Below are 12,463 nucleotides of genomic sequence, written 5' to 3'. Positions count from 1 at the left end.
CCCTTTGGCCACCTCTCAAGACCTGTGCTCTTCTGATTTGGGAATATCAAGAAGTTTAACAGCATTACCCCACAGAGCTTTATTGAACACGCCCCGCATGCCAGTCTCTAATAACAGAGAGGTACAGGGCATTAGGGGTTAAGTGTGCAGGCTCTGGAGCCAGACTGTATGTGTTCAGATCCTGGCCTGTACACTTAGTAGCTGTGAATCCTTGGACAGGTTACTTTGCCTAGCTTCATTTTCTCATTTGTAAAGGGATTTATAACAGTAGTATTTAATTCATTGTTTAGTTATAAAAATTAAATGGGATAATTCATATACAATCTGGAGTAGAAAGCAAGAATTCTTAATAATGGGAGAGAATTAGAAACTTTTTATTTCCCCAGCACTTTTGGATTCACTTCTTTATACTATGGTTCCATTATTTTGTTTGCAGTTGTGTGATTTTCCCAATCAACTGCATCCATATTTAAATGTTAGTACAAAAGCAATTTGAAAACCAAATGAAAAAAAAAAAAACAACAAATGTTTAAATGGCTTTTATTTAACTGTTTAATCCCATTCAGCAAACATTTATTGATTGTTCTGTGCCAGGCACTATGCCAGGAGCTGAGACTATAACTTGGAGTACGATGGGGGGCTCTGCCCTCAAGGTGTTTACAGTTTAGAAGGGAAGGTGAGTATTAAACATTCTAGGCAGAGGGAACAGTGTGAGCTAAGGCTCAGAAATGTAAGGTGGCCAGACAGCCTGGCTTGAAACAATGACCTGCAAGTTGCTTTCCAGGACTAGAACTTAGTACATGAAGGCAAAGGGGTAGAAGAGCTGGGGGTGACCAGAGGGAGGAGAAAGGATGGCATGGTAAGAGATGAGGCCAAAGAGCTTCCAGGTCATTGAAAGCTTGAATGTGATACTTAGGAATTAATTCGAGGGCGGTGGAAAGAGCCATTCAAGGGCTTTTGGTAAGGGGGTAATGAGATCAAGCTGTGTTTTTAGAGATTTATTTATTTATATTAGAGAGAGAGATGGAGGAGAGGGAGAGAGAGAGAGAGAATCTTTAGGCAGACTCCCTGATGAATGTGGAGCCTCATGCCAGCTGGATTTCAGGAAGCTGGGATCATCACCTGTGCCCAAACCAAGAGTCAGATGCTTAACCGACTAAGCCACCCAGGCACCCCTCAGATCGTGTTTTTATTTTTATTTATTTATTTATTTTTAAAATATTTTATTTATTTATTCATGAGAGATACAGAGAGAGAGAGAAGCAGAGACATAGGCAGAGGGAGAAGCAGGCTCCATGCAGGGAGCCTGATGTGGGACTTGATCCCGGGACTCCAGGATCACGCTCTGGGCCAAAGGCAGGTGCTAAACCACTGAGCCACCCAGGGATCCCCAAGATCGTGTTTTTAAAAGGTTGTTTTGACTTCTTTAAGGAGGATGAGGTGGAGAAAGCCATACTGGTGACAAAGACTGGTTAGTATGTCTCTGCAGTAGACCTGCAGAGAGATGGTAAGAACCTGAATTAGGGTAGCCGTGAAGAGGAAGAGGAGGTGAGAAGGAAAAGATAGAGAAAATGTTAAGGAGCCTGATATGATGAGTGAATGGTGGTGCCATTGTGTGATAGGAAGTACAGAAGGAGGGACTGATGAGGGTAATAATGAGTTCCATCCTCTATCTTAGATGTGTTGAGTTCCTTAATCATAGGAAACAAACTGAGGGTTGCTTCAGGTGGGAGATGGAGCCACTGGGTGATGGGCATTAAGGAAGGCGTGGGATATAATGAGCACTGTGTGTTATATACAACTGAGGAATCACTGAACTCTACTTCTAAAACTAATAATCCACTATATGTTAATTAATTGAATTAAAAAAAAAAAGTGTTGAGTTAGAGTTACTTACAAAAGAAGCAGGTTGAGCTGTCCGGTAGGGAACTGGACGTTTGGCTCTTGTGCTCAGTGAGAGCCTTTGGGCTAGAGCTACATATGTGGTACTACAGATGGTAGTCGGACTACAGAAGTGGGTAAGATTACTCAGGGAGAGCAGGTGGAGAAAGAAGAGAGGAGTCCAAGGACAATGCCCCAGCTCGGGTTCACAGGTAATTAAAGGTTAGGGAAGATATATGTAGTCAGCAGAAGAAAGAGAAGGAACAGTCACAGGTGGGGTCTCAAAAAGCGGTGGAAAAGAGTATTTTAGAAGACAGAAAGCAGCTTCAAAGGCCCAGAAGGAACAAGTTAATGTCAGGATGGAGAAGATCCATTGAATTTGACAAGCAGAAGGACTCTGAGAGACCTCTGCATCTTCATTTCTCACAGATAGAGCTTGATGGATCAACAGTGCCTTTCTTGGAGAGAGAAGAGAAGAGGGGAACACATGAAGAGAAGGATCTGTATTCCCAAGAACTTTGAATGCACCTCCGTTACAGCACCAGCTGTGCTGTTAGGATTGCTTACAATCCCTGAGCCAGTCTGGGAGACTGTGAGCTAAATGGCACAGATGCATGCAGTCCTACTACTTGGAGGAGACCTCCATTAATAATTTCATTAGAAATTCTTTAGACTTTTCTCTGCATATAAACAAGTATATGTGCTTATATGTATACACAAATATAATTTTAAAAGTAAATATTGGCTCATACTGTGCGTGCTCTCCTGAGAACCTGAAAAAAGTAATCATCTTTCCATGTTACTACATGTAGAGTGATTTCAAACTTTTATGGCTGCAAAGTATTTGTTGTTTGAATGGATTATAATTTATTTAACAAATTTGACTCTTAATGATGAACTTCCAATTGTTTCTCGCTTTTCACTATCACAAACAGTAATGTAAGGGTGTTTTTGTACACATTTCTGTGCACAAAGGGTGCACAGGGTGAATATAGGTTAACTTCGAGGGACTGTGTCTTACTTATGTCTCTTTGTACTAATCTTTCTGTCTTATAATATGGCACAATTTCCCCTTTCATTCACATTTCCTCATATATTTTAGTAAAAAGATGTTAATCTTCACATGAGTCTCTCATTCATTCCACCAACATTTACTGCATACCCACTCCCAACCTCTACCTCCTGCCACTGTGTTCTCTGCCGGACAAAGATGAACATGTTGTAGCTCTTGCCCTCAAGCTCTCTTCGGTGGGCAAGAGAAGTAGCTGATCGGATAATTACAACTAATTATTACAATTATTGTGAGGAACAGAAGCACAAGGTGCTGAGGAAGCACAGAGGAGAGGCACTGACCAAGACGGGGGTATTAAGGATGACTTGCTGGAGTAAGGGACTCCTAAACGGAGTCTGAAAGGCAGCATGGAAACTAGCCAGATAAAGAGGAAAGCAAGGGTATTCTAGGCAGACAGAATGTTCATTGCAAGATGGGTAGGAGGAGGGGACAGATTGTGAAGGGACTTGTGTGACAAGATATGAATTTGGATACAGCACTGAAAGATTTACGTGGATGAGTGAAATGGTCCGATTTATGTTCTAGAAAAAGTAGCCCTAAAACAGGAAATAATTAAATTTTAAAAAGGCCACTGTGGCTGCAGTGTGGGAGATGCCGTTAAGGGGTCCCAAACTTAGCCAGAGAGGCCAGTCAGGGCTATGGGAGTCAACTGGAGGCAACACACCTGAATGTTAATTAACATTAACATACATGTGAATGTATTGTTACGTGGTTTATGGTTTTACTCATGTAAGCAGGATTTTCCCCTGTTGTATGCACACTGGTTATTGCAGGCATAAGAATGCTATTGAGAAAAAAAAAAAAAAGAATGCTATTGACTTTTTAAAAAATATACCTAATATTTCTCTACTTATTAAGTTTTTAATTCTGTTTAGTTGATTTCCTTGGCTTTTCTATGTAATTATTTTTGTCAAAGTACTTTTGCATATTGATATTTTTATCCTTTTCCTCTTTCATTTTTATTATGCAAATTTCAGACACATAAAAATAAAGAAAATAATAGAACACACTCCCATATGCCCTTCAGCCAGATTCAGTAACTATTAAGATTTGATCCCACTTATTTCACCTTTTCCTTTTTTGTGTTTTTCTGCTGTTTCTTAAATATTTTAAAGCAGAGTCCCAGGCATCTTATTTCAGCTCTACCTCTTCAGTATGCATGTCTAAAAATGCAGATATTTTCTTAAATAACAACAATGCCATTATCATTCTTAAACAGTAATTTCTTGGTATAATTTAATATCTAGTGTATATCCATATTCCTTGTGCATCTCAAAACCTCTTAATGGTTGATTTGTTGAAGTCAGCATTGGCATCATACATTGCATTTGGTACTTTGAACTCAAAAGAATTCATCTATAGCAGTCCATAACCTTACTCCCTTAAAAAAAAAAAAAAGGCAAGAAAAAGCCATCAACCAATGAATAAACAAACAAAAAATAGAATCAGACCTGTAAACACACGAGTATAAACTGCTGGCTGCCAAGGGGGAAGGGAGTGGGGGATGGGCAAATGGGCCAAGGGAAGAGTGAGATACAGGCTTCTGATATTGAAGGAATAAGTCACAGAAATAAAAGACACAGCAGAAGGAATATAGTCAATGGGATTGTCATAGTGTTGTATGGTGACAGATGGCAGCCACATTTGTGAGCATAGCATAATGTAAAAACTTGTCAAATCACTATGTTATGCACCTGAAACTGATGTAACATTGTGTGTCAACTACACTCAAATAAAAAACTTAATTATAAAATAAAATTTTTTAAAAATGCCATTGACTATGGAAGAAATCAGATCAGTGGTCCTATAGAATGACCACATTCTGGATATGTCTTTTTCCTCATACTATGATTTAACTCATTCCTCTGTCTCATATTTTCTATAACCTGGAATGACCAGTTGGATTCTGGTTCCTCTTTTCTTCGGGAGGAGGGTACAAGACTATTCATAGGTAGGGCTGTGAAGTGCTACCTCTCTCTGACAGTCCCATTCTTAGGGGTGCCAAGATTGAGTAGTGGTTCAGGTGGACAGCTCATCCCTCCATTATAAATTTCCCAATCAACCTTTCATTGAATGAGTTCATCCACTGATACTTGTCAGCTGAATGAACTATTTCATCATGGGCTACAAAATGTTTAAAAATTTTGTCAATCTTTTCACACTTATTAGCTGAATAAAGAACATTCTCTCCATAACTAGGGCTATTTGGTTGATCTGAAATATAATATGTACTGAAAAGACAAGATAAATGCTTAATTCATTTTCTTTTAGTGCAATTTTTGAATTAAGAAGTTGGTACTTTAATTGTTCCATTTTAAGTATCTATTGATCTTGCTTCTATTTTATGACTTATTGCATTGGCTAGTCCAGTGATTCTTCTGCCATGATTATCTGGTTATCTCAGCCTTTGAGAAATGGGTCTTCATTTGCACAAGAGCCTTTATATCTGTAGGTGTGTGAATGACTTTCTCCATGCCACACATCACTCCATATGGTCCTGTGCTTTTCAGAAGAAAACAGAACCACCTTTCCTTTGGTTTCTCCTTTCTTTTTCCAGGTCACACTGTGAACAAGATGCGTCAGCACTCAGATCCAGAAGTGGCTTGTCTTGCCAGGGAAGTATACACTGAGTGGAGAACTTTCATTGAAAAACATTTAGATAGACCTTCTATTGAAGTGCGAAGTGACCCCAAAACTGAGACGTTCAGGAAAAATGCCCAGAAGTTACTCTCAGAGGCCTTGGAGTTAGAGGTAATGTCTTGGTTGGAATGTCATTCTCTTAGTTAAATGAGCCTCACGTTTTCATAAATCTTTCCTAGTCTTGGTACTATAGCTTTATTCTAACAGCGTTTTCTTGAAGGTTTCTGGATTTGTAAGCATTCTGGGAGATAGTAGTGTTGAGAGATTGCAGGCTTTGGAGCAAGATCTTGATTAAAACTCTGGCTCTAAAAAAAAAAAAAAAAAAAAAAAAAAAACAACTCTGGCTCTAGGGGATCCCTGGGTGGCTCAGCGGTTTAGCGCCTGCCTTCAGCCCAGGGTGTGATCCTGGAGTCCCGGGATCGAGTCCCGCGTCGGGCTCCCTGCGTGGAGCCTGCTTGTCCCTCTGCCTGTGTCTCTGCCTCTCTCTCCCTCTCTCTGTGTCTCTCATGAATGAATAAATAAAATCTTTAAATAAATAAATAAATAAAACCCTGGCTCTAGTATGTATTGGATGTGTCATTTTAGTCAAATCCCTTAACATTTCTGAGATTTGACCTTTTTTTAAATCTGTAAAATGAGTATTATAATTCCTATCACCTATAATTATTGGAAAGATTAAATGAAGCATTTATACAAAGAAATAGTATAGTATGTGGTGATTAGAAGTCACTTAATGAGAGTTGGTTCCTTCCTGCTTCTTCCCCTTCCACCGAAACAAAAATTCTGGCATGGACTATGCTATGGAATATCAGTGGCAAAATAAATAGGTGTCTATTGAAAAGACTCTACTCATTTTTTGTCAATACTCATACCTTTAGTTCCAAGGCATATATAATCAACTGGCTAGATAATCTCTATCCTCTTCATAGCTAACAGTTCAGATGTTAGTGGTGTGAGGTACACATGCTAGAAGAAGGTTTGCTCATTAACAATGATATCAGTCATCATAAACAAGTCTTATAGATCAGTTAATATTCTAGAAAAATCAGATATAACATCCATATTTTTCCTCTTTTTTCAGGTATCCCTATTAAAGTATCCTTAAAGAATAATTTAATATTATTAATAAAAGAAATGATTTCAAAAGTCTAGGTTGTTTTTTTTTTTTAAGATTTTATTTATTTATTCATGAGAGACACAGAGAGAGAGAGGCAGAGACACAGGCAGAGGGAGAAGCAGGCTCCATGCAAGGAGCCTAATGTGGGACTCTACCCCTGGTCTCCAGGACCAGGCCCTGGACTGAAGGCGGTGCTAAACTGCTGAGCCACCCGGGCTGCCCAAAAGTCTAGGTTTAAATGCTAGATCTGTCACTGCATTCTCTGAAAAAATATTTTAACTGTTCTCTCTCAATTAGGCATCTACAAAAGAAAGGTATATGGACTTGTAGGATATTATTTACTTTTTAAAAATGGAGTTTTGGTTTTTTTAGTACAAATTTATGATAGAAAATGAGAAAATATAGAAAGGAAAAGTAAAACCACCATTGAATCTACCACCAGATATAATCTTGTTAACATTTTGGTGCATTTCCTGTTTGTTAAATTATTATAGCTCTTTAAATGAATATTGGGCAAGTTAATGATTATACCATATTTATTAAGAGCCAATCACATGCCAAATGTTCCATTAAATGCTTTTATTGATTATTTAGAAAACTACAGAAAACTGACAATTATTTACATTTGTGTTCTATTTTTTTGTGTGTGTGTTCTATTTTAATTTTATTTATTTATTTATTATTTATTTGTGTTCTATTTTTAATCTTGATCAATATCAGGGTCATTTTTTGTATATCCTTTTCTATATATATTTATTTTTCATATTTATAATTTTTATGTCTACTTGATAGTTCTGTGAATTAATATGCTATAAGTTTGCTTAACTTTTCCTAAAGGAGGCTTTAATATGACTACTAAACCCTTGGAAGAAAGAAAAAAAAATGAAGATTTTAAGTCTAATTTTCCAGAGTATCGATTAGCCAACAAGATTTGCTATTTAATATTTTACATAAAGTTTATTTTTAAAATAAACCAAAATTATTGCAGAAGCATAGAGTGTGGGTATATAATACGTAGTTAATGTGGTGGTAAATACCAGTTCCCTGTGGTATCTTTTTAAGTAAATGATAATAACAAAGCTATGCTTGTAAGGATTAATGAGCAGTTTGCCTGCTATATTAAACTCCATAATAATTATCCTTTTAGTTTATCCATTAATTATCCTTTAAATGGCACATCAAGTGGTAAGCACTCAAGTGTTACAAAGCAAAGTTAAAAAAGTGATACATTCGTTAGTGCTTTCCAATGTAATTGGAAAAAATATCAGATTAAGCATAGTTGAATGGTTTTGCTCCCAAAGAATAAATTTTTAAAATTAAAAATGTGCATCTAACCATCTTCCTTCGCCAAAAAAAGAAATCAATCTGTTTTCCTTGCATAAACAGCATTTGATAGTTCTTTTATCAGTTTGGTATGTCAGAAAATATAAATATAAACACTGTTATATAAGGTTAACTCCTAGCACCCATCATCATCTGAAACATTGCCATGTTAGGGTAAATCAACGAACCACCTCATCCAGGATCTGGATGTGACAGTAACCAATGTTGAGTGCATTCAAATCAGACATCAGATCTCCAGAAATGTACTTTATCAGGCAATAGTAAACCATTGGGTAAGTTACCAGCCCAATGACTAAAAAGCCTTAACAATTTAATTCTAGTGTGTGTTTTTGCAAATTCACGCATTATATTTGTGTGGGAAAAATATTTCCATGCTATTTGTTTTGGTCACATCCTTTAGTAGTGAAAGCCACAGATGAAGAATCTACACACACAGCCAAAAGGTACGTCTCTTTATTAGTCTATACAGGTCTTGCTTTCCAGATGTATGGATTGTTTCCTTGTTCTTGGAATAATGGGATAGATGAATAAAAACTCCACTTTCGAGACCTATGCTCCATATTCCCCTTTACTTTCTCTCCCTTCCGGGTCTTCTTTGTTCTTCCCTGTCTTTTAGATCTTCCCTCATATGAACGTCCCCTGTGGTGTCATTCTCTTACTTCCCCTTCCTCATTATCCACTCTCCTTCCTACCTCACGGCCTGTGATCAGTTTCCTATTATGTCATTAAAAAAAAATGAACCTGATTCTCAAAGCGAGCCTGTATCATTAAGAGTTTATGAAACACTGGCTGGTTGGCCCAGTTGGTTGTCAGATGGTGCTAATGAGATCCAGGTCAGGGGTCCGTCCCCATATGGGACTGTTAGTTTTCTCTTTGGTTAATGGCCTCAGACTGCACCTCTGGCTTTGACCAGCTCTCTCATAAATGTATTCAAGTGGTCAAAAAGGAATGTGGGCAGATGTGTACAAATCCAATCATGCTGTTGGAAAACTCATACAAAGTTTGCTTCCAGTGGATATTCAATTCAACAAATGTTTAGTACTACTACTACTGGTGCCGGGGAGAATATAAACATAAATGAGTCGCATTCCCTGTGCTTAAGAAAGCTTACTGTCTCCTGGCTGAGAGCCTGTGAATGACTGACTAAATATAAGGCAGGATGAAAATATGTCTGAAATCGTGGTACTAGCAAGTGGTTTAGACACACAAAGGACAGAACAGGGAAATCCATGAGGGCATCTGGAAAGGTTTCTCAGAAGAAATGACAATTGAATTGGCCTTTGTAACAGGTAGGGTTTTCCAAGCCAGAAGAAATGTATTAAAACAGAAACATTATATTTCATATCTTATGTATATGATGTTATCAAAGAGCAGGGAAGGAGGGAGGTATATATAGGGAAGAAGGATACTCGCTTAACAAATAACTTACTGAGCACTTGCTATGTGCCCATACCTACACTAGGCATCCAAAATTCAGAAATGAATCCAAGATGGTAACAGCCCTAGAGGGGCTCACAGTGTTCCGAGGGAGATAGGCAAATAAATAGTCACAGCCCAATGTGGGAAGCTCTGAACTTGAGCTAAACATATGAAGAAGACCTTATCTTGCTTTTACAGAGCTTACAAACATGGCAGACATCACTAATTGATTGTGGCACCATTTCCCACTGGGTCCGGAATCCTTGGTGAAAGACAGCTCTGGGTGGTCATATTTTATATCTTCCCCAGCTGTAGCCAGTTCCTCCATGATTGGGCAACTGAATACCACACAGTTAACTTACAGGTACGAAGGAAGGCAGATAGATTCTCTGTCTCTGTGAAGTGTGAACTAGGAAATAGCAAGGAAACAACAGTGGGAGTGTTGAAGCAGAAGGGGTGTTGGAGGAGTTGTGAGGGAGCAGAAGCTGGCTAGAGATGTGGCACAGGGGGAGAGAATAAGGTAGTTAGAACTGGTAGTAAGGCAAATGGAGAGGAGCAAAAACATGTGAGAAAGAGACCAGATAGATCTTGAGACACACGAGGAAAAGGATATGGTCCCTAAATAAATCCCTAGGTTTCTTGTCCCCATTCCCATTCATACAGCTGTACCTCCTTCCTGTTCCCATTCCCACTCATGTAGATGTGTCTCACAGCAAAACCTCTTTTTCTCAAGGTCTTAGTGAAACTCTGGTCCTTTGACCCAAAAGGGACCTACCTGAATCACAAGGTTAGGACCCACTGGAAAGGGCTCAACAACTTGGGTGGGTTTGAAATAGCCAAAGGCAGTTAGAAGATAGACCTCTTCACTTTATGCAGTGAATTTGCACTCTTGGCTCTGTGATGAATTATTTGCCCTTACGATTTACATTTTAATACCACCAGTGTTTTTCCTTATTGTGATTGGCCTTCATTTTATAAGAGGCATGCCTGAGAATTATTAGATACTTGCTTCCTTTTCCCATCACATCGCTGGTACAGCAGCCTCCCCCCTGCCCCACAGGTATCTGTATATGTGCTGTCTCCTTTATCTACTGTGAGTTCCTGGAGGGCAGGGATCAGTCTTTTCTGCTCAGGGTCTCCAATACCCAGGTCAGGCCAGACTCAAGAGTAGCAACTCAGTAACTGCTGAACGAAGTATGCTTGATACCCAGTTTTGTGAACTCCAGGGTACAGGGAACTTTGGTTCTTTTTTAATATAGACTGCAATTTATTGATGGAATGGCCATGACGTATTTTTGCAGATGCACAATACTCTTCTCTCTTGACAACCACTGCCCTCAAAAAAAGAAAAGTTAAGACTTTCTCTTGTCTGTTACATTAAGTAAATCTGAACAGTGACTGGTCATCCACACCCTGGGACAAGGGGCCTCTCTGGCAGCATGGCTGGGTGGGGGGCCAACAGCCCACCACCCTTCCGCCTCCTAGAGTGGTCTGATACCAGGGCTGCCTTGGGGGGGGGGGGGATACTTCAGTGCCCAGCCAGAAGGCCAAGAAAAGCTCGAGGAATCTGGATTCTGAAGAACCATGGTGCCAAATCCACTCACTCCAGCACAAGCCTTGGAGATAGTCCTCAGGATCACAGACTCCTCTCAACATCTTGTCTGCTACACGTAGGCAGATGTCTAGGCCCAGGTAGTCACTCTCCCTGTTTCTCTCTTTCTCTCAGTCCTCTTCTACATTCTACCTGGTCCTGATTTCTTTCAAGTTTCTTTTTTTCCATTTGTTTTGGTCTGTTGGTCTCTCTCTTAGGTGAGGACATTTTATCAAACACCAGGTGTTCCTTTTTAATTTTTGGTACATTTTTTCCTAGGCTTTTCTTTTAAATAAAAGTAAAGTGCATAGATAGGAAATTGCGTGGGAGATAGATGTGTGGCTCAGTGAATTTCTCACAAAGCAAATGCCCTTCACCTGACCAGATGGGTCTTGGCTCAAACACCATTCCCTCCCAAAGCCAGGTGCTGCCATCCCAGGGTGGGGCCCTGTGTGCTAGCTCTGCACCCCAGCACTTCTTCTGGTCCCCTTTCCTAGTACTCAGTACACTTAGAGTCCCGTCCTCTTCCTTCTCCGACTGGGCTGTGCTCTCCCTGGAGTCGAGGACTGTCGGCCTTGTTCACTGCTTTTTCCTCAGCCCATGCGCAGAACCTGGCATGTAGTAAGTGCTGAATAAGTATTTGAATGAGTGGCAAGGTAAGGAAGGGAGGGGAAAAAAGGAAGTGAGAAAGAAAATTTTGTTTACAGTTTTCAAGGAACTCACCATTAGGGAAGACAAACCCAGAACATGGGTCATTATTATATATTTTAAAACTGTCTAAGGGAAGCTTAGGACATTGTGGCCACCTAAGGAAGAATTTTTAGTCCTTTGAACTAGAATTTGCTTTTTTGCTTTTTGGTTTTTATCAAAGCTTTTTTTTTTTTTTTTTGATAATTTTTTAAAATTTAAATTCATTTAGCCAACATACAACACATCATTAATTTTCAGAGGTAGAGTTCAGTAATTCATCGGTTTCACGTAACACCCAGTGTTCATCACGTCACGTGCCCTCCTTAGTGCTTGTTTGCCATGCAAATGGGAATATGTTTGCTGGGATAAGTGGACCATGCTGAGAGAGCATGTACCTGGGCAGCAGCACGGCCACGTGTGAAAGCACCTTAGCTTGCTCAGGCTGGGCTGTGGTCAGAACTGGCAAGGCAAGTAGTGTGAGATGGCCTGGAAAGGAGAGTAGTGAGGGGGTGCCTGACCAGCATCCCAGTCTAGCCTGGATCCAGACTATGGACAAAGATCCAGACCTGTGCTGCTTTGACAAGGTCAGTGACTAGAGGAAGGCTTGGACCCAAGCTGGACAACCCCGGAACTGTTGCAGGTCCCATCCCCTAGGCCTGCTCTGCTCAGCTGGCCCTGCAGAGGTCTCTTCAGACTCAATTGGTCACCC

At 39.7% G+C, this 12,463-nt stretch overlaps 1 protein-coding gene across 5 annotated transcripts in view; it reads left to right on the top strand.

Moving 5' to 3' along the window:
• Window positions 1–12,463, top strand: part of TCEANC2 (transcription elongation factor A N-terminal and central domain containing 2) — a 47,247-nt gene that overhangs the window by 21,771 nt on the left and 13,013 nt on the right. For all 5 annotated transcript variants that reach the window (XM_041771786.1, XM_041771785.1, XM_041771783.1 and 2 more), the window contains exon 4: window positions 5,511–5,704. In XM_041771786.1, the coding sequence (XP_041627720.1) occupies window positions 5,511–5,704 (194 nt within the window). The remainder of the gene's footprint in view (window positions 1–5,510; window positions 5,705–12,463) is intronic.

This window comes from Vulpes lagopus, chromosome 10 (assembly GCF_018345385.1).
Source record: "Vulpes lagopus strain Blue_001 chromosome 10, ASM1834538v1, whole genome shotgun sequence".
NCBI classification, from domain to species: Eukaryota; Metazoa; Chordata; class Mammalia; order Carnivora; family Canidae; genus Vulpes; species Vulpes lagopus.
This window is presented reverse-complemented; position numbering and strand designations above follow the sequence as displayed.